General features: G+C 40.6%; 1 protein-coding gene across 1 annotated transcript in view; it reads right to left on the bottom strand.

Annotated features, from left to right (window-relative positions):
- Ca10 (carbonic anhydrase 10) overlaps nucleotides 1-22,635 on the bottom strand; it is a 475,819-nt gene extending 453,184 nt beyond the window's left edge. The window contains exon 1 of the mRNA XM_051195974.1: nucleotides 22,252-22,635. Within this exon, the coding sequence (XP_051051931.1) occupies nucleotides 22,252-22,312 (61 nt within the window). The 5' untranslated portion in view covers nucleotides 22,313-22,635. The remainder of the gene's footprint in view (nucleotides 1-22,251) is intronic.
- Between the last annotated feature and the right edge of the window lie 4,462 nt (nucleotides 22,636-27,097).

Below are 27,097 nucleotides of genomic sequence, written 5' to 3'. Positions count from 1 at the left end.
TTTAATTCCTGTGTTGGATTCTATTCTAATGCATATGCAGTTTTCAAGTGTCCACTCCAATATATCTTCAAGTATAAAATGCTGGAGCTCTTTTTCTGGAATCATCTTGTTCCCAACAATAGTGCATTTATCCTCTTCAGGATAAAATTCAGGATAAAACTGTGTGTGTGTGTGTGTGTGTGTGTGTGTGTGTGTGTGTGTGTGGGTGTGCGTGTGACTTGATAAAAGCAATAACTTGAAATCTAAACATGGTATATAGACTTGTTGAGTTTTAACTCTTACTCAACATTTTTCCTTGCAACCACAAACTCTGTTCCTGTGCTTGGTACTCAAATCCAGTAAATATTCATTTGACAAATGGAGAATTTATTTAATAAATAGTGAAGAGTGAATAAAAAAAACCCCGAATAACCACAAGGAATATTACAAAGCTTGCACACCCAACTTAGAGCTGAGAGTCTTAGAATACTCATGCTATGGACAGGTATAACTTAGAACTAGATGTCAGAGAGAATTCCAGCTTCCTTTTGATGCTGTTGTACTAAACACTGGTCATATCTTTCAGCTTCTTTGGCCCTGTGTATACTGGTTTCCCCTCTTGACAGTAGTAGAAATTACAGAGATTCACAACTGGTCAAAACTGGGAGCATGTCTGTCTGTAGAATGCTCAGCCAAAAATGGGACAGCAACATTAAACCTCCTCCACATGCTCAAGGAACAATGCTGAAGAGGACAGCCCCAATTAGACATCTCTCATCACCAAATGAAACTTCCAGTACCATGAATGGGCTATATTTAATCAAATTTTTTTCCAAAGGAGTCCCATGGAAACCCCCAAACAACCCAGGCTATTGGCAAGGCTATTGGTGGGGCTCTACAAACTTGGTAAGTTCCTATTGCTGAAGAGAGCACCTAGACAGCTCATTGCAAATAGAGACATTAGCTGGGCACTGGTGGCACAAGGCTTTAATCCCAGCACCCAGGAGACAGAGACAGGTGGATTTCTGTGAATTTGAGGCCAGCCTGGTCTAAAAGAGTTAGTTTTAGGGACAGACTCCAAAGCTACACAGAGATACCCTGCATCAAAAACAAAAGGAAAAAAAGAAAGAAAGGAAAATAGGGAAGTTGACTTATACCAACCTAAAGCCACTAATAAGGGTTTTTGTTTGTTTGTTTTTTGTTCTGTTTCATTGAAAAAAGATATGTAGTTGGGAGGGAGATGTGAGTGGGAGATACAGGAGTTGAAGGAAAGAGTGGAAGACAGATATTATTGAAGTACATGGTATGTAAACACATATTTAATTCTCAATAAATAAGTAAAAATATATTTAAAAGGAAGTTTCTACTCATTTGGTGGCTTCAAATAAGTCAAACTTCAAAGTAGGTCCACAACTCAAAAGCCTGAACCACATTTTACAGGCTAAAACCAGTGTGTCAGCAGGCCCAAGTTCCTTCTGGAGGCCATAGACAACAACATATCCTGACCTTTCTCAGATACTGGAGACCTTTGGTATCGCTCACTCATGATACCTTTACTTCATCTTTAAAGTACATCAACACCAATTTGATATTTCAGTCCCCACATCTCTTTTCCTGAACCTGAACTTCTTGCTTCTGTTTTACAATTGTACTTGTGATCACATTTAGTTTACCTAGATGATTTTTAATCTCCTTAATCATGCTGTAAAGTTCTGGTTACCAATTAACATCAAATATTTAAGGGATCCAGGCATTAAAATATAGATAGACATCTTTGTTAAGTCATGACCCACTACATATAGGATATTTTCTTGACATTTGTGTCACATCCCACTTGCTGGGATTCTGAGTGGAACTTTCATTTTTGCTGGTTTGCAACATTTGTTCTCAAGTGACCACATGAGTAAGAATGTGTATCTGTATGGAACCCATTTTCTGGAGATGCTGGTAGCAGAGGCCTCCAGCTTTCTGAACATCAGGGGATCAATGGGATCTAGTTTTTTTTTTTTTTTTTGCTTAGAATGGTAAGAACTAAAGTCTATCTAAAGCAGTGACTTCTAGTCCCTAATTTCCATCTTTTGGCCATCACTTAGATTCATCTCAAATGGTATAATTAATTTAATGTTTACTTACACTCAACTTGAAGAGGTTTTGTAAATCACAGGTCCTATAGACATAACCTCCGTTCTTCTATCTATGGAAAGGCCAATGGAATGTAGTCAACTGTGACTACTGTGAACAATATTGCAGGGACAGCATTTGGGAGTTTTACATTTAGTGAAAAGAATCTAAAGACATACACTGGTCATTTAAGCTAACAATGGGGCGACTACACCAGCATTTGTAGTAATAAGTACATAAATACCTTCTACCTATGCTTATGCCATTAACCCTAATTAAACTCTCACCATCACACTCACAAAGCATGAAACAGAAGAGGAGGACTTTGTGAGGGAAAATAAGAGGTTCAGTGGAAGTGTGAGTGACTAATTGGGGTGAAAACATGACTAAAATTCACTATATACATCTAAAAAATTGCCAAATAAACAAACTAATTTTTTACGAAGAGCTTGGCTCAAACTCTGGCTCTAGAAGTGAGTGGATGAATGACTGGAACAGTTATTTAACCTCTTTGAGATTCATTCTTCTAAAAAAATGTTGATGCTCCCACAAGACAGCTTGTAGGAAACAGAATCAATTGTGGCATAGTGTCAAAGCTCAGACTGTAGATTCAGATAGGGCAGAGTTCAAATCTTAGCTCAACCTTTAAAAGACACATACCTCTTATTAAATTAAACTAGGCATCCCTCTCTCTCCTCTCAACATAGGTGAAATGGCTATTTATTTGTATTTTATGCGTGCAAATATGTGTATATGGGGGAGGCACCTATGAACATGTACACATATACACGTAGAGGCCAGAGGTCAAGCCTGGATGAATTTCCTTAGGAATGCCATCCACCTTGCTTTTCAGAAAGGACCCTTCATTAGCCTTGAACTCATCAAGTAAGATAGTTAGTCAGTAAGTTCCAGAAGTCTGTCTCCACTTCCCCAGTGCTAAAATTACAAGTGCATGCCTTCCTTGTCTGGCATTTATACATGGGTACTGAGAATCAAAATCAGGCCCTCTGCTTGCAAAGCAAGTGCTTTGCTAATTGAGACACTCATACCACTGAACTCCCTTGACTAGCTTTTTTATTTCCATTTTACAAAGTAAAAGAACTGCAGTGCAGAAGAAGTTCACTTACCCAGAGCCTACTGCCTTGTCAAGAGTGCAGAGTCCAGGTTCATACTTGGCCTTTAATTACCCTGAGCGCAAATTATGTGGCTTCTGGGGGCAAATAAACGAATGTGTTCTTTAATAGTCAAAATAGATCATGAGTTAGAACTGCCTCAGAGGTTTAAATAATTTAATGATATAAGTAGAAAGCTCCTTTGTCCAGTATCTTTTAGCTTCTACTATTACAAAAAAGTGGCTGCTTCGAGCTGGTGTTTAGAATGAATTGAGAAATTATTAAATGGATAAATAAAATCAACTTCATGCTTTCACACCTTCCATAACCCTCCCTGAGCAGTCCCTAGCCTTCTAAAAGGCTTGGTAAGTGAATCCTGCAAAACTGCTTCAAGTGACAGAGATTGAAGTCTTGATTGCCACAGAGAAAGAGTACAAAAAGTCCAAAAGAACAGGAGAATCTGGGTGTGATATAATGTTCTATATCCTATGGTGATGGTGGCTAAGGGAACATAGACTTTCGAAGATCCTCAAACAGAAGACGAGATAGTTGTATTTTATTTTATTTATAGTATGCTTCTATACAACTGTTTTTAATTGCCATATATTATCTAGGGCAAATGTATGCAAATGTTCTTCCGAAAAGGGTCTGACAGCAAATAATTTAGGCTTTACCATCCATAGGCTCCTCCATGAATACTTGCCTTTGCACTGTAGTTCACTGTGAGAGTAACCATAGATGAGAGACAATACATGAATAAATAAATGTACATTACATTTTTATTTATGTTTTAAATTTTTGTTTTATAAATTTTGTGTGTCACTAGGTAGTTTTTGTCATTTAGTTCTTTTTAAAAAGCCATTTTGGATTGAAATGTCACTCATTCCTTCTTATGAAATAGTTCATGGGCTGACTCTGGTCATTAGTCTGTCATCTGTCCACCTCTGCTTTAGATTTAAAAGCTCTTTTGCTTTAGGATTTCAGTGCACATTCCTAGACTAAGAGGGCAGGGGCTCTGGCTTATCAGAGTCCATGCCAGAACCCATTCTCTCCATGGTCAGCTTAAGCCACTGCTACTTGACTTCAATTTCCCCTGTGTGTTTCCCAGAGCCCTGAAAAGCTCATTCAACTAGATTCAGCTCAAGTTCGGAGGCTGCCCATGACCTGGGCTATGAGTCTGGCCTTTCTTGGTCACTAGGGCAAAAGTTTAATTTCTCAGGCTGTTATTTCTAAAAGTACTCATTCTCCAGGTGACTCTCCTATTTCTGAATGTGGTCTGACCTTCAGTCTCAAAAGGCCAGGGTTACTTTTTTTTTTAAGGTAACAGCACAGTAATAGTTTCAGAAAACCTGCTGTTCCCTGCCAAACTGGCAACCCTAGAACAACCATCCCTCTGAGAAAGATGACTCCCACAAGAATGCTTGCTGGAGGCAAAACCAGAGAAAACCCAACCTCCAATAACAAAGTAGGCATCTAGATCCAAGACAGCAGAAAGCAGTTTGCTAGTTTGTGCTTGGTAACTCAATCTGGGAGGTAAAAGATGCCAAAGTAGGCACAAAGTGATGGCATTCTGAGGCTCCTAAAGCCTAGAAAAGCTTTATAAAGTTGGAATATTTCATCTAAAACTTAACCAATACTTTATTGAAGAAAGTGGATCATCCAGGTATTGGACTTACTCTTACATCTCTTGGAAGTGGTTGGATCAATTACTGTTGTCATAGTTCGAACCTGAAATGTTCCTTTTGGGCTAGTATTTTGCATGATACTTCCCTGACTGACTCCATTTCGGGGCTTGTGGAATTACTAGGAGGAGCCTAGCTAGAAGAGGTAGGTTATTAAAGGTCAGACCTTTGAAGGTTTTACCTGGTTTATGATTCCTATCACACTCTCTGTTTCTTGATCTAGCATGTTGTGAACAGCCTCTACCAGATGTTTACTGGCTGTGAACTGATCTTTTCTTCCATACTTGCCCCCACTGTAATAGACTGCAATCCATCAATATTGCAAGCTTGAAAATGTTTCTGTACCAACTACATGGAAGGGGGATTCCCACACCTTTTCTGTAAAGTGCCTAAGAATAAGTACTTTAAGCTCTACAGGCAATATGGTCAATGTTGCAAATTCTTAACTCTGTTAAATGGTACAATAACTTAGCTGTGATGTAATAACTCCACTAAGTAAGGCAGTGGTCCAGGTTATTTTTTTTTTCTGAGCTCAAGTGATATAGTATTTCTACAAGGAATTTGATGAGTCAGGGAAAAATAACTACAACTTAAATCAGGTGGTAGACTTGGAAGTAGATGGGAAAAAGTAAAGTTCTAAACTGAGGAGTAAATTCAATGAGCAGGCTCTATTGGGATTCGGGAGAAGAAACATACAAACCCTAGATAACCAGGATGTTAACCAGGATGAACTTTCATTTACCACAGGGAGATAGGGATGGGCTTATTTGAGGTGGTAAGACAAACAGGGCATTGAGGTGGTAGAAATCGCCACTTTTAGAGAGAAAGAGATATTGGATGGCCATGGAGAATGTGTAGGCTAGCCCCATGTGAGATTCAGGTGTGTCCAAATGAAGTTAAACAACAGAGTCTAGAGCAAGCAGAGATAGGTATCTTTTACAGAACAGTGAGCTGGCACACTGGAGGAAAGGTGATGTTTATCTTGAGAATGTTAATGCTTTTTTTTCTCTTCTCTTGTTTCCTTCCTATAATATCTATCTATCTATCTATCTATCCATCCATCCATCATTTAATTGCCTGTCTGTCTATCATCGATTTAATTTGGTGGGAGAGGAAGGAACTAAAAATTCTAGAAATGTGGCCCTTACAAGTCAAGCAGAGAACCTTCCATGTCCTCAGAGAAGCTGTGGTGGCTGCATCATACCTGCAATGTGAAGCTACAAACCATCCACATTTGCGAACTGAGATCTGTCTCATCATGGTACTAAGAACCTTATCTCCTAGGTCCTTCAGCATTTATGAAAAGTAACTAACCCCATTTTATAGATGATGCAGAAATTAATTTCCCCAAAGCCTGACAGAATTTTGTAGGTGTAATACTACTGCAAAATCATTCTGAGTACATATGATATGGCTTTTCAGACCATTGCAGCATATTTCTGTGTATGCATAAATAAAGCCTATTAAAACCTTCTTTGTAAATCATTTCCCCGAAATACAGTATTTCTCCTAGTCAAACTCTCCAATATTATGACCACATTTCATACATTTTTATATGTCTATTAATTATTTTTAAGGGCACTAACAATAAAAGATGTTAGGGAAAAGCAGATGGATCATTGGGGAAAGGTGATTGCTGCACAAACCCAGGGACCTGAGTACACTGCCTGGAACGGATCCATACAAAGGTCGAAGGAGAAAACTAACTTCACAAAGTTGTCCTATGATCTTCACATGGGGGGCCTAACACAAGTACTCTCCTCACACACTTCTTGCACACACAGGCTCACATTCATCAATAATAATTTCAGTGTCTATTTTAAAAAAGGTTTAAAAATTACAGTTTCATAGTAACTCATCCAACAGAAGCATAGCCTGTTAGCATAAAATTGTGATTTTTATCAATGTCATAGCCTATGTGTGGATGTATTTCACACTATTTTATCTACATATTTGGTGGATGTGATTTCACCAAATATATAAATAATATATTTATCTCACATAATTTTGAAAAAAAAACAAAATATCCATAGCAGATTGGTAATGACACTTTCTTTAAGTTAAAGTTGGGTTTTATCGGTGTTATTAAAGAATTATTTTTTATTGTTTTAATAAAGTGTATTTGTGTAGGGAGGTATATGCACATGAGTGCAGATGCCTGCAGAGACCAGAGGCATCAAATACCTCCAAACACTGGAATCATTGGCAGTTTTGGCCACCTGAAGTGACTGTTGGTTGGTTAATATGGTTCCTCTGCAGGAAGAGTAAGCGCTCTTAACCACTGAGCCATCTCTCCATCTCCAGTACTATTAATTTTAGATTTATGCATGTGAAAAGCATTCTTTATTTTTAATTAAGATTATGGAAGAAAACTTTGAGGTTTAGTAAATAACTGCTAAGAAAATAATGTATCAAGGTAATAATATTCTACAAGTATTACCCAGTCCTCACTTGTGTGTGTTTTTAAAGCTCTGGGAGCTCATTAAGTCATGTACATCTAACTCCAGGATAGTGGGTGTGGGTCTGTCTTCAGCTCCCCTAAGTTCAATCAATTTAAGGGAGACAGGAGTAGAGGTTTAGTGGATTAGTCACAACAGTCCATTAGTCTCTGCATTCTCGGTTATAATCCAGCCTCTGCCAACATGATTGGAGGAAAAACCTCACACAAATCCTGAATGTTCAGAAAAATCTCTAAAGCAGGCTCCCCAGAGAAATGCTTAGACCACAGTTGACTTGTCTTTACTTAACATCAACACAGGCAGCATTTATCATCTGTTCTATTTATTGTTGGTTTTCCTTTTATGCCTTTTTTGCTAAATCTTTCAGGCCTAATATTTAAAAATGAACCATGTCACAATGCCAGCACCAGCCCAGCATTTAATTATCATTTAAAAAATTCTCCTCCCAAGTGAATATTAAACACAAATCAAAGCTATGTTTTCATTTGAAAACCGATTGAAGAAAACATGGTTAAGGTTGCCATGTGCACAAATGAATACTTAGAGAAAGCTGGCAGGACTGAGCCATGAATGAAAACAAAGCAGTCACTTTGCAGTAAAAGGGAGTGACAGTCTTGGGGCATGTGAGGTCAAGTATTCTATTTTCTATTGTGAATAAATTGGCATATGACACTTAATTTCTTTGTTGCTCCAGCCAACAAGTCAAAATTTACTAAATATAATAACAATTAGTAGTAATGATAATTAATAATAATAATAATAAAAAGTACAAAAATTCTTTGAACCAGGGTTCTGCCCATGCTTCTCCTGCCAAAGTTGAGTTTGTACAGGGTGACAGGAGACCACACACATTAGAAGCCTCGGTAAGTTTAAAACCTAGATAAATCTGAAAATGTGTCCATTAAAAAAGCAGAACTAAAGAAAAATGTGGGTTAGACTGTCTCAGAAGATCCTTCTAGAGAAAACTATGATTGTCTTCCCCCTTCTTACCTTTAAAATATTCCCTAAACATCCTAGTTTTCCTAAGTGAGTCATACTCAACCAACCTTAACTGATTATGTGCAATGCACAGCCATTGTGCTAAATACTTTCACATGCATTGGCTCATTTAATCCCCATGTTTTATACAATATTGCCAAATTCCTAATTATATCCAAGGTGTCTTTTGTTCCTTTAGCTTCCACCACAACAATTAGCAGAAACCTAACATGTACCAAGTGCTGTCTATAGCTCAAGCAGCATGCTACATTTTTAAATGTCCAACTCCTTTAACATCACAGACAGATGCTGCCAATTCCAGGCCACAAATGAGGTCATGAGACTTACTCAGTGATGAGGTCACACAGCATCCACAGAGTTGAGAGTGAATTAGAAAAAAAAAGAATATACAAAGTTTGCAAGAAGTATTTTTTAAGTAGCAGTAGTGTATACCCTTACATTATTTCTCAGGGTCTTTCTAAGAGGCCACAATGTCACCATTCTAAAAATCTAGTTTAGGCTATTATTATCTTACAATTCCTATCCCATGCTTTCCTATCTAAGAAGTCACATGCCCCATTTCTGTTTACACTCTCATGGTTCTGCCTGGGGCAGAAGAAATGGCCCAATGGGTAAAAATGCTTGCTACACAAGCACAAGGACATGGGTTCAAATCCTCAGAATTACTTCAAGTCTAGCCGGGTGGTACACATGTTGGTAATGCTAGCATTCCCACAGGGAGATGGGAGATGGAGACGAGGGAATCATCTGAAGTTTGCAGGCCAGCTAGCCTGGCATATAGAGTAGAAAAACAGTAAGAGACTGTCTCAGAAAAAGTGTAAGGTCCTTAGGACCAATAGTCCAGACTTCCTCTGGCCTGCACACTGTGTGTGTCATGGCATGCAGATGCCCTCATTTATATACACCAACACACACACACACACACACACACACACACACACACACACACACACAGAGAGAGAGAGAGAGAGAGAGAGAGAGAGAGAGAGAGAGCACCCCATCCCCCTCCCACATACATACACAAGAAAGGTCTTTGTGCACTCTAAATCTTGCTACTTTAGCTTTTTAAGAACTGAAGAAGTTTAGAATCAACCCAATTTTTTCTTGCAAAATTCTCTCAGTACTCTACAGTGTCCAAGTGAGGGCAATAGATTCTGATTTAAAAGAACACTAAGAATCAAAGCAGTGGTGAGTGACATCATCACACAGAGCTAGTAGGCTAGCAGTAATTATGTCAGGTCCTAACTCCCATCCCAATAATATTTCCTGCAAACCAGATTACTCTCTCATCCTCAGTTGCTTAATAAAAATGTGCACCAGGAATATTACCCAAGATTCACACTTCTAGACCCAAGGGAGGCACTGAGTCTCATGTGCAGTTTTTTTTTTTGTCTCCAGTATGACTTGCAAATTACAGATTATTATTATTATTATTATTATTATGTTTCATTTTACATTCCAAACTCAATTTTCCATCCCTCCTATTGCCCTCCTCACCTGCCCCTGTCCACTCTTCCTCACAGATAAGGGCTCCCACGAGGGGTCAACAATGTCTGGCACATTAAATTGGGGCAGAACCAAGTCTCTCTCCACCCAGGAATTAATGCTGAGCATGGCATCCCACCACAGGGAATGGGCTCCAACAAGATAGCTCATGTACCAGGGTTAGATGATGGTCCTACTGCCAGGGACCCTTCAGATAGTCTAAGCTTCATAACTGTCTCCCACATACTAAGGACCTAGTTTGGTGTCATGGAGTCTCCACAGCAGTGTCCCTTAGTCCCAAATGAACAGACAGAGGCTTATATTAATTATAAACTTGCCTATGGCTCAGGCTTCTAATTTGGCTAGTTCTCTCTTAATTATTTATCATTTCTATTAGTCTATGTATCTCCACTTTGTCTTGGCTTGCTGGTGATGCCCGGCCCTCTTGCTCTATTGGCAGCTACATGGTATCTCTCTGGCAGCTTCTCTCTGCCTTCCTCTTCCCAGCATTCTCATTGTCTGGTAGCCCTGCCTATAGTTCCTGCCTGGCTACTGGTCAATCAGCGTTTATTCACCAACCAATAAGAAAAACATATGTTCACAGCATACAGAAGGACATCCCTCATCAGCAATAAAACTCTAACTCAGACATTAACTCAAACCTTTTGCCCTTTGCTGCTGGGTACAAGCTAAGCTGGGAGACCCCAAGCAGCAACTCAGACATGCTGATGGCAGTTGAACAATTTATATGAGCAGGAAGCTTATAAGTGCTATGTTACTGACTTTGGAATTTATCTGAATCCAAGATAAATTTCCTGTGAAGAAGTCACATGCGAAAATCCTTGAGATATAAAGTTTTTCAAATGTGTGTGTGTGTGTGTGTGTGTGTGTGTGTGTGTGTTGAAAAGTTATAATTAAACTTTGGTAAATACAAATTTTGTCTATAGGGGGACAAATATATTTTTCCTGAATTTGTTGACAGTCTTACACCATTAGCATTAAAATAAACCCAGTGAGTCACAGCGTCAATCAGATTTGTGACTGCAAAACATTTCTGTAATTGCAGCCTTGTAAGCAACAGAATGAAGAACATCTCATTTGAATACACAATTGGCCTAAATAGTAGATGTGTAGCACAGCATTCACTCATTAGTTCACTCAACATGTCTTACCTGTAAGTGTAGCACAGTTCAGCACTTTACTTGACACTGTCAAGGTCTAGCCCCAGCAATTTCAAAAGCAAGAGAAAGAACATCAAAGGCCACACCCATTCATATCGACCAAAACTGTAGTAGCTGTAATTTTGGCACAACACTGCACTAATAAATACAAAAAAAGCCAAAAAGAACTTCTCCAAAAAGAAAAATTAGGAATGAGTCTTGTTACAGAGAAAACTAACACTTCCCCACTTTGTATTTTATTCTGTGGGGGTTTGCACCACAGCAGCTGAGAGCTGAGTTATTATGGTGAATTAGATGGATAGTAATACATTACTATTAATACCCAGGGTAAGCAATAGAATAAGAATGCCCTCAGATGCTCAATATCATGATCAGCAGTGTAATTTCCAAATATGAACTCACTGGACCAGAGGCTAAGAAAAATAACATTTTGTCTCTAACCTATCCCCTTCCCTATATTTTAAAATAGCAAACAAAACAGAAATTATCAGATAGATCCATTTCCACATACTTGCTAAAATCAGTCATGGAAGGAGGAGAATGTCTGCCCCAAAGAGTAACTCAATCTGTTACTTAAGCTCTAGGCCTCTTGCTGGTTCTTTTTCTGTTAAGAAGTAGCCATTCTTCTTCACCAACAGCCAGAGAATATATGTGATGGCTAACACAGATCATCAACTTGACAAGATTTAGGATCACCTAGGAGAAAAACCTCTGGGGGTGTCTGGGAGGGAACATTTAAAGACTGGGTTAATTGAGGTGGGAAAGGCCCACCCTGAATAAGGGCAGACTGCCCCACAGGTTGAATTATCATACTTTAACAACAAAGACAAAGCAAGTTGGGCACCAGCATTCACTGCCGTCTGGTTCCTGGCTGCAGATATACTTTGACCAACTGCCTCACATTCCTGTTCCTGTGGCATCCAGGCTGGGATGCACTATGTCCCTGAACCGAGAGCCAAAATAGTCCCCTCCCTCCTTAAGTTATTTTTGTCATGTATTTTGACATAGCAGCATGGAAAATAACATGAGAAGTAGCATTTTGACATAAATAATGAAATATTATAACCATCAGAAGCATTTCCTATAATTCTCTGTATCAAGATTCGGGTATGGGGGATCTTTCTTTTGAATGCTATAGGAAAGTTCTAAATGAAAGATCGTGAGCTCCCTGATGTACTGTTTGCTCTCACTATGGTATATTATGCAATCTTTTCTACCAGGGACAGAGATGACACAAATAAAGGAACAATATTAAATCCATGAATGCAGGGGTTCATGTCTTTACTATGATGTCACAGAATACAAAAGAGCTGGAATACATCTATGGCAAATGTGAGTGTCTGCTTCAAATAAGGATGATCTGCCCAGCAAATCTATGAGTTCAGTTTGAGAAAGGAAAAGCAAACTATCCAACAGGTTGCTCCTTTTTTTTCTCTGAGCCTTTGCACACTGGGAAACCTACCTCTCTCAGAAATAAGAGGATATCTGACACAAGTGCTTGATTTTCCTCTCCTCCCTGCTGCCTTACTTCTTGTCTCTTAATCTCTTATGAAGTTAAGAATTCTAAATCATTCCTCTCTATTCATTTATGTGTTAATTGATTTATTCATTATTGAGCATCTTCTAATGCCAGACACCGGGCTGAGCAATGGGAAATGCAAACTACAATGTTTGTATATCATTACATGCATATTCTGCAGGGAGCAAGAACAAGATTTTTGTTCACTACATTTTTACCATGTCTGGACCATTGCCTACCTCACAAGAGGCATCCTTTTATTAGCTTTTGGTTATGAATGAACAAACATATTAGACACCGGGAAAAGAAAACAAAGCAGACACCTGCTATAGATGCACTTCCTTATGCATTGATTTCCAGAGCTCTGGGAGTCATTTATTGGTAATGCCAACCTCAGAGGGAGAAAAGGGCTGGACTCACTCAGTAAGTGCTGCCATCAGTGTTACTTTCGCCGAGGGTAAATGGTAGCAGTGTATGTAGTGAGGTCACTGAGAGGAGGAGCAGAACGGAAATATGTTGACTCATATCCTCCAGTAAATGTGTTTATTCTGACTCTGACATCACTGCCAAATGTGTTGCAAAGCCAGCAAAACTTGGCACTGGAAAACTGAACTGAAAGTCACAAGCTTCATTTCCTACTGCCAGCCTCTTTAGCCATTGGGCATGAAGTATTGGACAGAGCTAAGGATGAGTTCTGCATCTGCTGTGACAAAAGTGTCACCTTTCCCAGACCAGGAAGTAAAGACATTTGTAGTGTGTCTCCTTCATAACCATGGATAATATCTACCCTGCCGTCTGATGGCTCCTTCATGCAAATGTAATCAACCCCAAAGTCTGGATACCCTATTAACAGCCCAATCCTGCTAATAAAGAACAATTATGGCAGTCCCAGACTATTTGTCATGATTGGAAGATCCTCCCCCAAACTCTGCATGCTGGCTATCCTTTAAAGTTATGTTTACAATCACTTGTGATGAAAAGAGCAAAGTGAAAAAGAAAGGGAAATATACAAAAACAAAGCAAATTAGATGATGCTGAAAGCATTGCAAAACTCAGGGTAGGCCAATAGGTTTCTGGATGTTTTCCCTTAAGTAGAGAAGCCTAGCAATACACTGCATAAGGAGATTAAACTCTGTAACCTATACCCAAGTTTCTTCAAAAGCTTCTGGGAAGCCACTTGGAACAAGAGACAACATTAGAAAATGCCCAGTGATCTCAGCCTAATGGAGCATGGCTAGATCACTGCCACAAGCATTTCTTTGACTGGTCTGTTTCTATTGAAGTGAATGATCAAACACCACACCCTTCTGGGTCTCAAATGTAGACCTTTGTGATACACAGTGGCATGGGAAGTCTTCTCTGTCTTTATTTACAAATGTCACTGTTACTGAAGTCATACTTCCTGAACACATTTCCATCTTGACCTTGTCCTCACGCTTCACTCTCTAGTTGTCACATTACCTTTGTGACACCCACTGAATTCATAGCAGCCTGTCTGTCATTGCTCTGTTTTTGCAGATGCTAGTTCCTATGACCACTGCTGTGTCTCATACCTCTAGGTTAATCAGCACAAATCTTCCAAGCCAACACTTTAACATCAAGGCTCAGTCCAAGCATCCTAAAGGGTTCCCCTCCAAGCTGCAAAATGAGTCAGATATTCCTTCTCTGTTCTCACTTACTTTATCCTTATTACAATATTTGTCACACTGTAGTATAAATTACTAATACATTAAAAATCATCTCTTACTAATTAATATGTTCTTAGAGGGAAATTTCAGTATTTTATTTATTCTGACTAATTCCAATTGCTTGGAAAGATTAGGGCACTCTCAATAAACTTTGTGTGACTAGGTGGAAACAGAACACTATTTTCATTTTAGGTCTGTGTATCTGTATGTGTCTGTAAGGAGTAAGGTTTTTTTTTTTTTTTTTTTTTTTTTTGTCTGCTGCTGGTCTTGTCAAGCCGCTGCGCCAGCCCCAAATAACGCACAGAGACTATGTATTTGATATAATTCTGTTGGCCAGTTACTTGTTTCTTATTGGTTAGCTCTGTCTTAATTATTAACCCATTTCTGTTAATCTATGTATTTCCACGTGGTCTTACCGGAGCGCCCGCTGGCGTCCTGCTCTCTCCAGACTCTCCATCTTGACTCCTCCTTACTATTTCCTCTTTCCTCCTTGTCTCCTAATCCCTCCTGTCTTGCTTTCCTATTAGCCAACAGTGCTTTATTTATTAACCAGTATGAGAAACATATTTACAGACCGACATCTCCCATCATCTGTCTGTCTGTCTGTCTGTCTATCTATCTATCTATCTATCTATCATCTATCTACCATATATATATGTATATATATATATATATATATAATCATACATTATCTATTTATCTACATCTATATATCTATACTCCCCATAGTAACTGTATCTTTGAAAGGGTACAATGAGTATATAATATGGTGGATCATAAACATGTTTTCCCAAGTAAATAACACTGGAAACAAGATTTATACACAGTGTAGTTAGGTAAAACTGCTACAGAATACTGGGTAGTGGCTTGACCATCTGTCTCATTCAAGGGAGATGTGGCCTAAGACATGACACAAATGCACATAAAGATCCTTCTTCTTACCCTTCAACTAATTAACAAATACACTCATTACTATCATTTGTTTAATATGTAAATAGCAAGGATTAAAAATCAAGGTAAATCTGTGTCCAAAGTTTTAGGACACGACTCCTATGTTTCGTCTGCCTCTCAGAACATTCCATGTTATTTCAGATAGGATGATTCTTGTTTCTGGTGGTAGTTTGTTTTGTTTCAAACTTGGAACCACTATATAGCTGTATGGGGTTTTTAAAAAGATAATATTGTGGGTTCTATCATCAAGAATAAAGATGATAAGAAATGAAGAGGGAGTTTGGTTTCTTGGCTGTTGCTTCCAATATTCAAAGTACAAACATACTTTATTGAGTTGAAAGAAAAATTGATCACAGCATTTTCCTGAGCTCCTTGTAACAAAAAATACTAAGGTCTCAACATCTCATCTCAGCTTGAGAGACATTCATTGAGATTGCAGGTTAGTTTGTAACCTTAGTTCCAGTCAATTATTCCAACCCCTTGAGTCAATATGCCCAGTTCACTGCACTTTTGACATTTTTGCTTTGTGCCATGAACATATTATTATTTCCTTGTGGTTTTCCTTTTCCCTCTTGCCCTTTACTTTGAAATCCCATGTATTTTTCTTGCTCAAATATTTTCATCTTTATAAATCTTTCCTTTTCTTGCTTACATATACCAAGAGCTAACTGCTTTGCCTTCACAATCCCAGTATCTGTCATGAAGAATGCTTTACCTTATGAAACACTAAGAACCAAGCATTGTTTGATTTTATATATATATGCTATTAAACAGAGAATATATCTGAAGGATTACTTGACATTTACAAAAAAAAAAAACATTTCTGATATCAGTACCAATGGTTGTTACTAAATCAGTCATGATGAATTATGGTTATTTGTGGGGAAAAGCTTCAGTTCACTTTATAACTTCTGCATGCCAGACACAAAGACAGATTATGTGTGTATTTCTTCAATCGTCACTTTACAGATGAATAAAGGGAGGCCTACTGAGCCTTCTTTATTTCTCCAGATAATGACCTACCAGAAAGTAGCTGACAAACTTGTACCTCACATGTTGGTTTGGGTTTGTTTCATAGCCTATACTGTTCCTTCTCTCACACAATTTGGCCCTGGTTATTGTATGCCAGACATTATGCTAGGCATCCAAGCAATCATGTTTTGTTATCCGTTTAGTTTCCTTGTTGTAACTACAACCCTGAATAGTGTCAACTCCATATTTCTCCATACAGATGAGAAAGTTCAACTTTTCTTCATCATACAACTCTCAATTGGGTACAAACTATGCCAAATGCAGCAATAATTGGAAGTGGTCAACACTAACTTGATAGCCAAGGCAGTTAAAATTGTGAACAAGTATGAAATTATTTAAATTAATTGAATTAATGAGATGATACATAGCATTAGCATCACACAAGAGAAGCCCAAATTGTATTTGTACATGGTGTTTTAGTATTTTGGCCTAATAAGGCTCTTTCTGACACTCCAGTGTCTTTCAAGGCAAACCTTGTATTTCTGTTGTGGGAGTCTTTGCTGAAGATCCACCCACTCATGCTTCTTTCCTTTTGCTAATGTGATCTACATTTTATTTATTTCAAACTCTCACATCAACCCAATACTTTCATTCCCTTTCACTGCCATGTTTTTCTCATCTATAGTATTTATACCATATATTAGACAATTAAATATCATTCTTTTCACCTTATAACATTAGACATACTAATGCATTATACAAAAGTACATCTAAGTAATTAATCATTTTCATATCATTTTACCTCATTCCATATTTTCTGTGTGCCTCTCAACTTTGCTTTTATGGCTGCATTTTAATCTTGGCTCATCCAATAACACAGGCATTTGACCTTTGCAAAGCATGAAGAATGCTTTATAATTTCTGATGTCTTGAACAATCCTTAAGAAATAGGCAGTGCAACTAAAAATTGTGTTTGACAGACGAGGAACTCAGGGATAAGAAGTATAGGCAATTGCCTATACCATATAGGTGAATAGAGTAGGTTTGGACTTACGGTGTTTGGCTGTCTTCTGAACTGAAATCTCAAATCCAAATACAAAATACTTAATGGGGGTCATAAGACAAGGTGTTTGGTCCTGGTTACTTCATGTGTCAGTCAATCTCTCTTCACTCAAGGGAAGATTTCTCTACATGGACATTTATCTTCTCCTCTTGGCATTTCCTATTACATGCTAAGTTTATCTATGCCCACTGCTTGGAGACATTCATTTAGGACAATGGCTATCTGTTCATGATTGCCTATGACATCACACAGGAAAATGACTTAATGACACAATCAGCCTGTTGGAGTGGGGCTCAGTTTTATTTAATTGAATTCCTATGTCCCATCGCCTATGACAAGCCTTAGTGAATGCATAGACAGTTTTCCAATTGGGAAAACCTTTAAAGAGGACTCTATACTTATCTATAATACATAAGAAGAAGGTGGGAAAACATGTTGATATTGGCAATAAGCACCACAAAGTGACTAGGTGGTGCTTAAGATTTCCCAAGCCATGTCTTACTTAATATTGAGAAAAAGGAATGAGTGGGGAACATTCCTGATGACACACTAAAATCTAATGCTACTTGTCATGTTTGCATGAGACGATCAATCAAAACACAATTCTGATTTGTCCAAGGATTTCTGTGCTGGCTTATGAGTGTGTGTGTGTGTGTGTGTGTGTGTGTGTGTGTGTGTGTGTGTTATGTATGTAGGAAGATATTCATATGCACATGCATGTTTACATGCATGTATATGGATGTCAGAGATCAACATTAGGTGCCTTCTTCAATGGATTTTCACCTTATTTTTTTGAGACCAGGTCAGTCACTGAGCTCACTGATTCAGCTAAGCTGCTTCATCTGTGAGCTCAGGGGATCTGCTTGCCTCACTTTCTCACATGGGAATTACAAATTTATGCCTCTGTTCATGGCTTTTACAGGACTACTGGAGACCTGAACTCAGGTATTCATGCTTGTGAAGCAAGGACTTTAACAAGTGAGCCATCTCCCTAGATGATGATTCTCTTTGTTTTTAATGAAGCCAACAGCAAAGAAAGTAAAGTACTACTCCATGTGAATGAAATTTATATAGCTACATCTGTAGAAAATAAATAATAGTTGATATTAGTGTAGCTTGCTAGATGTCAGATACTATGCTAAATGAAAAATGACTAAAGAGAATTTATTGTCTCATCTAACCCATATAATAATGCACCACTCTACTATTATTTCTTTTTCTATACACAAAGCAATTTTAGCTTTTTTGGTTAGAAAAGGAGTATTTGCTTATAGTGAACAGTGATTAAACGATGTCAGAGGTACCTGGCTAATAATTTCATCTGTTTAATGGACATATTTAAGTCCAACTCAAATGTTACTGCATTTCTACCTTTACTATGTAATTGCCTTAATTTTTTACCTCCAAGTTCTTGAAGAGGAGCATTCATTTAGCATAAATTATTCCTACAATCAGAGACATCAAAATTTTAAAAAGTCAAACAAATAGGAAAAAAGTCAAACTTGAAAGAAGTCTTGAACTAAAATTTAAATGATATATGGATATTTTTACTCAGACCTGGATATGAATTCTCCAAATATCTGTGGATTTTGGCTGCCCCACCTATAAAATTACCCTCCACAGATTATAAGAAGGAACAAATAAAAAATAACCATTTTAAATTTAAAATGTGTGATGGTGCCTCATAATTAGACAGCTATTGCTGTTATCATGAACAAACTGGCACATAGTAAAGTTACATAAGCGAGGAAGTGGAGTACAGTATAAGAATTAAATCAGGCAGCTCTCATTTGACCAGGAAATTCTCTCCTTCCGATTCGGGTCTGAGCTGCCTTTGCAGAATGGGAATGGTCCCTAGCTAGAACAGAGAAAAAGCATATTCATTCTCATTTCTCTCTGACTACCTCTTTCATTCTCACCCTTTCAACCTTCTTTCCTGCTTCTTCCCTCCCTGGTCTCTCTACGATACCTTCTACCTTACATCTTTAGCCAAATGAGATCTGCATTTAATTCCCAGACCATGGCATTCCTTTTTAAGCTTTGTGGTGCTTTCACTAACTTGCCAAAATTGGTATAATCCCTCCAGTGGAAGATATGCATGCTCCTTACACAGCAGCAAGCTAACCCTGGCCAAATGTGCTCTTAGTCCCTTTGCCAACCAGATTATTTCTGAAGAACTTCCAAATAGACCAAATCCAGATATCTTTACTTTACATCACACAGCCCAATAATGCAGAGAGGAAATTTCTTGGTGTGTGTGTGTGTATGTGTGTGTGAGAGAGAGAGAGGAGGGGGGAGAGAGATGGAACCTTGGGTCAACAAAATGCTGATTTACAAATCCCAGAGTGTTCCTGAGAGTAAAGGCTACTACCAAATGAAATCCCCTACACATACCTTCCATAGGAAAAGTTACTACCAGTATTTTCTTCCTGCAAAATGTTTGTACTGCAGATTTCTACTGGCCTTTCCCAGCCTTATGCTCCTCAATAGTGAAGCCAAGCCTAACAATGCATCATCCTTCACTGTCTGGTAATGCAATATGGATTAGCACCCAGAGAAGCACTGGCCTAAGATGGTGAAGAAGTGTCCTCACTCCATTTATATTAAAATGAATGATAGTGAATTCTATAATCAGAGGATTTTGTTCCTTTTGGTAAAACTCATTCATGAGTAAATTAAAACTGCAAATCATGGCAACAGAAATGAAAGACCCACTAAGCCCTCTCTGAGGCATAATTATTCAACCTTAGTACATCACATTCCAACACATCCTCAGGCTGTCAGATGGGAAGAGAAAAAAAAGTTGAAGTCCCCAAACTGTGGCAATTGTGAGTCATGATTATATCACTAATCATAATTTAGACATAAATGAACTTCACTGAATATGCAGTTGTGCTAATAGGAGGAAAACCCCTTGGCTGTAGAGACAGAATGGGCTTTTAAATTCCAATGTGTGATTTGTAAATACAAAGCTCAGAATGCTGCATCTTTGCCTACATATCTTCATGAAGAACAAATAAATGCAGACCCTAACTGAGCACTTGGACTGGTAACCTAGTTTTCAGTGTAGCTAATAGCTACCCATTTTGTTTACACTTTTATCCCCCCTCATTACATTGCAATGATGATTATTTAGTAAATACATGTGAAAGGCCACACACTCCATAACACTTCTTCTCAGGGTGGAAATAACCTCCTCCTCATGTTTCTAACTGAATAATTTAGCTGCTGACACACCAAATCAAATGCAGCCATGGTATCCCACTAGTAACTCTTTCTGAGGCTAAAAACAGACTCATGCTCAGCTTATTCCCCAATGTCATTGCTAGGCAAGATTAAGGGTCCAGCCTGGGGACTAAATAGATACTTAAGGAAGCCCAGTCCCTCACTGAATGTTATACTTTATCCATCTCACAGGAACTTAGATGGCTCTTCTGAAAATGATTTATGATGCTAGAGAGAGGTAGTAGAAGTGTGTTTTCTAGATAGTGAAATAATACGCAACAAGAGAAAGATGTACAATGTGCTCATATAAGATGCCATCCAGTCTACCAAAAAACACAAGTCACCTCAGTATTTATACTGGAAGATACACAATAGAATAAGGGAATTCCCATTGTGTGTATGGGAGGGAGTGACCCCAGACTTCCCTTGTGTGCTATGTAGATATAACTCACTAAAGTATTACAGAGACATGCTTCTTGAAAGGGTGTCCAAGTTCCAAATATCGGTTCACATAACAGATTCCCATTCTTTCTTTAGAGAAGATTGAAATTAAACAGCAACATTTAGAACTGGGTCCAAAGTAAAGAAAACACAGAAGGATTTTTAAATAGTCTGATTCAGGGGGTGGAGACACCCGAGGGCTAAAGGAGGAGACAGGAAACCTGTCTTACTCCAATGCTGCTCAAGTGTGTCTGCTCACAGAGGCAGGGGCTCCTGCTCATCTCCCTATGGAGACTTCATGGGAAGTTGGCCCAGTCCCTAATTCTGCAGAGGGAATGCAGGCAGAAGGGAGAACAGCAAATGGGCTACACCCTGAGTGCTTAAATGGCAGGTGCAAGGGAAATGGGGTGGGTGCTGGTCAATGGGAGGGGCAAAAGGACTGGGAAAATCAACACAGTTCCCTCCAACCCTAAGAAAGACATATCTTGGAAATGACAGCTCCTTCCAACACACAATACACAGGAAGCAGGCAGGCACAAGCTGTACCACAGACATCTCAACACCCTGAATTCTCATTGAAACACACAGACACAGCTGGCACAAGTAGCCTCCGATCAGCAATTGAGCCAGCACATCCTTGCTACTGGGAATTAAGATGTTAATCTAGAGCAGTATTTTTAATAGCAGATTTTTTTTTTCAGGTGTGTTTGGGGTAGGAGGGCCGTGCCACTGGATTTCAAACACTGCAACACATTCTTCAACATCTGGGGAAGTCAGAGAGGTCTGCCACATGACTCCAGTTTCTCCTGGTATTCCCTACTCTGGCATGTTCCTGCAGTCTCCTTAAAGTGCCTAGATACCACAGCAAGGCCCTGCATCCATTTTGCCAGCCAGGAACCACTGAGTTTTGGGAACTCTGGAAGCCAGGGGTTGGGGTGGGGGTGGGGGTAATGCCAAGGCTTATATTTCGGCGCCAGAGTTCTCAGCCAGGAAAGCAGTTGAAAATCAACACCTATCTGCCTCTTCTTTTTCAGTCTCCATCCTTCTCCCTCCCAGGACACCACAAAGATTTTACCCACAGCTGCAAGCACACACACAGAGATTCTCTCTCTCTCTCTCTCTCTCTCTCTCTCTCTCTCTCTCTCTCTCTCTCTCACACACACACACACACACACACGGACACACAACCCCTCCCTGCACACACCCTTAGGCTTAGATCCCCCCCCCAAGGCAGAAAAGACACAGAATGAAAAAGGGCCTTGCCACCTCCTCACTTCCCGCCCTAAGACTACACAGGATAAGGATAAAACCTCATATAATTCAAATATCATCACAGAACACAACACCCGCCCATGACACCAGCACGTCCCGTACCTGATATGCAGACGATGAAATTGGCTTGAAGAAGAAAAAGCACCTCCCAGACTATTTCCATCCTCTGCTTCTCATTCCAGGTGCATCACTCGACGGGAAAACAGGGGGGAAGGGGGGAGCCCGACACAGCACACTCATACACACAGGCACACACTCTCCAGAGAGCGCACACTCGCGCTCCCACCCGACAGCCGGCCAGGGGCAGTCACCCCCAAGATCAATAACGCAGTTTGAATTGTTTCGGCAAATCTCCCCTCGGGCTCTTCGGATGTGCTCCCCAGATATGCTGACACATGTCCGATGTCTCTTTGCCTCGGAGGTCTCCCCGCTCTTGAGTCTCTGCTTCTCTCACCAAAGGCAGAAACAGCACTTGCAGTGACCGTGGCGGTGTCACCCACCTGAAGACACCAACACTGGCCTCTTCCTGCAAAACCGAGACCCCGATCCGTCGGACGCTCCAAGAAGACATAGACAGCAGCCCACCACTGGGCCAAGCAGTGCAATCCCGGGGCTTCCGCCTCTTCCCGTGTGCTGGCTGAGCCCAGGTAGTCCGCGACAAGTTGCCCTCGAAGTCCTCCCCCTTCACCGGGGCATGGTCAGAGGATGGCGGCTGGCTCCGACCTGGCCGGTTCTCCTGCTTCCGGAGGGTGGGGGGAAGAGGACCAGACAGGGCACACAGGAAAAGAAAGAGAAGCGGGATTATTGCCGGAAAACATCGGCCACCAGCAGCCTCCGTTGACCCTCCCTACTCCCTAAATCCGCAAGCCTCCGGCCGCCTCCAAGCCGGGTTCAGGCGTGAGACGCGGAGCCCAAGGGTGGGCTCCCGGGACTGGGACGAGTCGGGGAGGCTCACTGGCTCCCCACGTTGCACGCGCGCTTTCTGCTTTTCTGCTATTTTCCGGGGCTCCCCAGACCCCGCAGTTGCCTCGCTTCCATCGCCCGCAACTAGCGCCACCGCCGAGATTTTCCGCAATGCAACTGCAGGGGTCGTTATTTCCTCGCCTACGGATCCCGTAGCTTTCCCACTCGCAAAGGAGGAGGGCAGGTGGGGGCGGGAGCAGGAGGAGGAGGGGGAGAAGGCTTGGCCAGGTGAGCGTCCGTGCACCCGGAGTCCCCACGTCAGCCGGGCCACTGGGCTCCCGGGGGCGGAGGCAAAAGTCCGTGCCGGGTGGGGCGGTGAGGCCATAAGGAGCAGGAGCCGGAGTCAGCACTTCAGGCCACGGTGGCCGCTGCCTTGGCCGGGACCCTAGGCGCCAGCCTTGGAGTTCCGCCCCGCCCGGCTGCCCCGGTTCCCTTCCAGGAGCTTGGAGTTTCTTTTCTCTTTAAAAGAACTTCGTCGCTGCTCGTTCCGCACAGAAAAGCCGTGCGGGACTCATCCTGAGAGGATTGTGCTGTACTCTCTCCCTCTGCAGCGGAATTTGAACGATTTTTTTTTTCTTTCATAATCCATTCCCTGCCCTCTCCTTTTCGCCCCGCTCCTGCCCCCTCCCCCCTTCTTCCCCTCTTCCTGTTCTCATGCCAGAAAAAGGCTACTCACCCCACAATTCTCTTTGCAGGTTCCCAGACCAGGTGCAACTCTTGCCCGCAAGTCCCCCACCTCCCTCCTCTTGTAACCGTCGCTCTAAGTCCGGGTTCCAGTGGCGGCCAAGCGCGTCCCTACCAGATTAGCTACAGGAGGATCCGATACCATCGGAAAACCAAGACTCCCGGGAAACGGACTTCCCTTCTTGTTTCTCATTCGCCGTTTTTCTTTAGAGAAGGTCTCTAACGCTTTGATGGCTTTTGCAGGGCCCCGGGATACTCTAGGTCAGAGACACTCAGCAGCTTTCAGGGGAAGAGATTTCCCCAGCAAGCCCGCGCGCGCACACACTCTTGCCCAGCGCGCGGCTCTCCCGAGTCCCAAGGGAAGGAGGGGGCGGCGAGAGCACCACCCACCACCCAGGCGGAACCAGAGCCAGCCGGTCCGCAGAAGGTCTAGCCCCGGAAAGGCTGCCTGGGAATGCAATGCGGATGCAGGGTAAAAGCAAGGAAAAGATGCGCTTCGGACTGTTTCCCTAAAAGGATTGGAAGCTAACAGGGGAGGAAAAACTGCAGCAGATTTGTGTGTGGCTATCACTACAGGAGTGGTTGGCGAAAGCCCCAGACCTACCTCTTTTAGGGGTGCTGAAGAGGAGATGGGCAGGGTAGAGGGAATCCCTGGAAAGATCTGGGATTTCTAGAGGCGCTTGTCCAGATACCGAAGTGTGACGTTGGGAGATTTTGCATAAACGCGGATGGACACACACAACAAACACACGCACAGCCTGCAGGGAATATTTTTGTACTTTTAAATTTCCGATGTTTAGAACCCATTTCACTGTAAGACTGGGCCCAATAAGCGTAGATAGGGTGGATAAGTGAAGAGGAAAGAGGTGTGTGTGTGGGGGGGGGGAGGGGGGTAAATCGTGTTGTTGATCTGCACAGTAGATCCAGTGAACAGTGACTGAGGCATCCAGATTGCGTGACATCTAAGGGTGCCGCATAAGAACCAAAGTAGTTACACCAGAGGGCTCCCGGTTTCTTGAACCGAGTCTAGGGAACCTAAAGATTCTTTGTACTGAAGTGGGGCGGCGGAGTGAGAGGTGCTGAGAGAGGAAGGAAAGCTGCTGGCTGACTGCAGGAGCCAGGGTGTGCGGTTCTGCTGCCTCCGGGGATTCTAAAAAAGAACCACTGGCAGACTTGCCTACTCTTTAAGAAGGAGGTGTGGCCGGAGGGTGGGTTTTTTTTTTCTTTCTTTCTTTCTTTTTTTTTTTTTTTCTTTCCTTCTGAGAAGACAGCCAAGGACTCCAGGTGGGCAACACATTAAAAATCGAGGCTCACATAAAATAAATTCATGGTTTTTTAGGTAGAGAACTTTGAAGCTCAGCAGGAAAGACATTGAGACTTGAGAACATTAAAAGATTCAGTGATGGTGAGAATTAGCCCATTTGGGAAACATATGGGGGAGTGTTTGTCTCCGTGCCTTGAAAGTAGACAGCAAGAAAGGGATTTGTGAGCAGAGAAGAAAGCAGTCTGCCAAACAGAAACAGATGTCCTACAGAGACACAGAGAGTTCAGCACCGCGGACAGCGACCCACCTATGTACTTCCCAAGCTGATTCACTGACAAAGCTGGAGTACAAACAAGGTGACTGGGTTTTCATACCACAGTCCATTCGTTTGTTAACGGATTATGCAAATATCAAGTGACTGATTTACACATGCCAAGCACTATAGTACAGTGTTGTGGTTTTTAAATTGAAAAGCATAATGGGCGTTTTTCAAAAAAGTTTAGAGGCTGTGCCTCTATCTACATTTTTGCCATTAGGTCAATTATAGTAAACATGAATTATTCCCTTTTTCCTTGCACAAACCTGCCTTTACCACTGTAAAGGTTTAGTTCATCCTTAGTAACAATGTATCTCCAAAGAATTAACTCATGTATTGATTAATTTCTATAGACCATGAACATATTGATGAGTCCCTAGCATGAATTATCTCAATTAGTAACCATCAACATCTTGTCTTAGTCCATTTATGCTGCTTTTACAAAATAACACAGCCCACAAACTTTACAAATAATTTCTTACAATCTTGGAGGCTGGGAGAAGGCCAAAGTTAGGGCATTCCATATTTGGAGGGAGGTCTCTTTCTATGTTCTTGCATAACAGGAGATGGAATGGCAAAACATATTAAACTACTTTCCTTTGATCCTTTTGTAAAGGTAAACTCATCCATTCATGAAGGCAGAATCCTTATGATTTAATTACTCCTCTAAAGGCCTACCTTTCTTATAAGCACATTGATGAATAGTTTTGGAGGGCAGATCCTGTATCAGATCCCTGGGAAATAAATATCTTATGAAACAATCTCTGGGTAACTATGCATCCTAGGTATTACAGCTACTAAAAAGTAGTGTAGGGAATATAGCAGGACAACTTGGCAACATGCTTTATGAAATGAAAAGTATCACTGTGGAGAAGGCAATGAGTATGTAAGAAGGGTGTAAGTGTTCATATGACACATATACAGTCAATCAATCAAAGACTGCATGAAAATGTACCAGTTGATTATGTAATTCCAAGTTATTTACATTAAAATCGAGAGAAAGAAATTATTACTGACAATTAGGGACAATCCAAAGTATTTCTAATAAGAAATCCAGCAACCAGCTAGGTCTCTTATACTGGCAATCTGGCAATAAATACAAGAGACCCCTAGTGTTTTGGTTCCTTTCTAGCATTTTCCTGAAAGAAATACCAATTTCTTAAGTGTTTTCAAAGGTTAATGTATGTTTTTAACTGTGTAATTCTCTCATTAAATGCAAATAAAAAGCCAGTGAGAAAATATTAAGAAAGATCTGCAAATCAGAGTACAGTACTCATTATTACCTTTTATTTATAAATCCATGATAAAATGGGATGAGACTAAATCTACTTATCTTTAGCACTTTAGAGAATGTATTCACCTATATTTTTTAAATTTTTAATTGTATATGTGCATGTGTGTACAAGCTGGCACCAATCCATCCACCTGTAGTCCAAACCATGCAAATTTGTTCATGTGAGCGCAGTGCTCTTGGGGGCCAGAAGAGGGCATCAGGTTCCCTCGAGGTGGAGCTATAGGTGATTGTGAGTCTTAGGATATGCCTGCTGGACATTGAATTTATCCTGAATTAGTAGTATTAGGATTATAACTACTGAGTCATCTTTCTATCCCCTCATATTTATATGTTGATGTCTTTTAAAATCTCCCTCTAATGTTACCTTCATCTTATCTCATTACTATTTCTTTACATTTCTCCATTACACATTCAATGCAAGTGATTT

Source organism: Phodopus roborovskii, unplaced genomic scaffold (assembly GCF_943737965.1).
Source record: "Phodopus roborovskii unplaced genomic scaffold, PHOROB, whole genome shotgun sequence".
Taxonomy (NCBI): domain Eukaryota; kingdom Metazoa; phylum Chordata; class Mammalia; order Rodentia; family Cricetidae; genus Phodopus; species Phodopus roborovskii.
The sequence above is the reverse complement of the archived record's forward strand: the minus strand, read 5'-3'. Positions and strand labels throughout refer to the sequence as shown.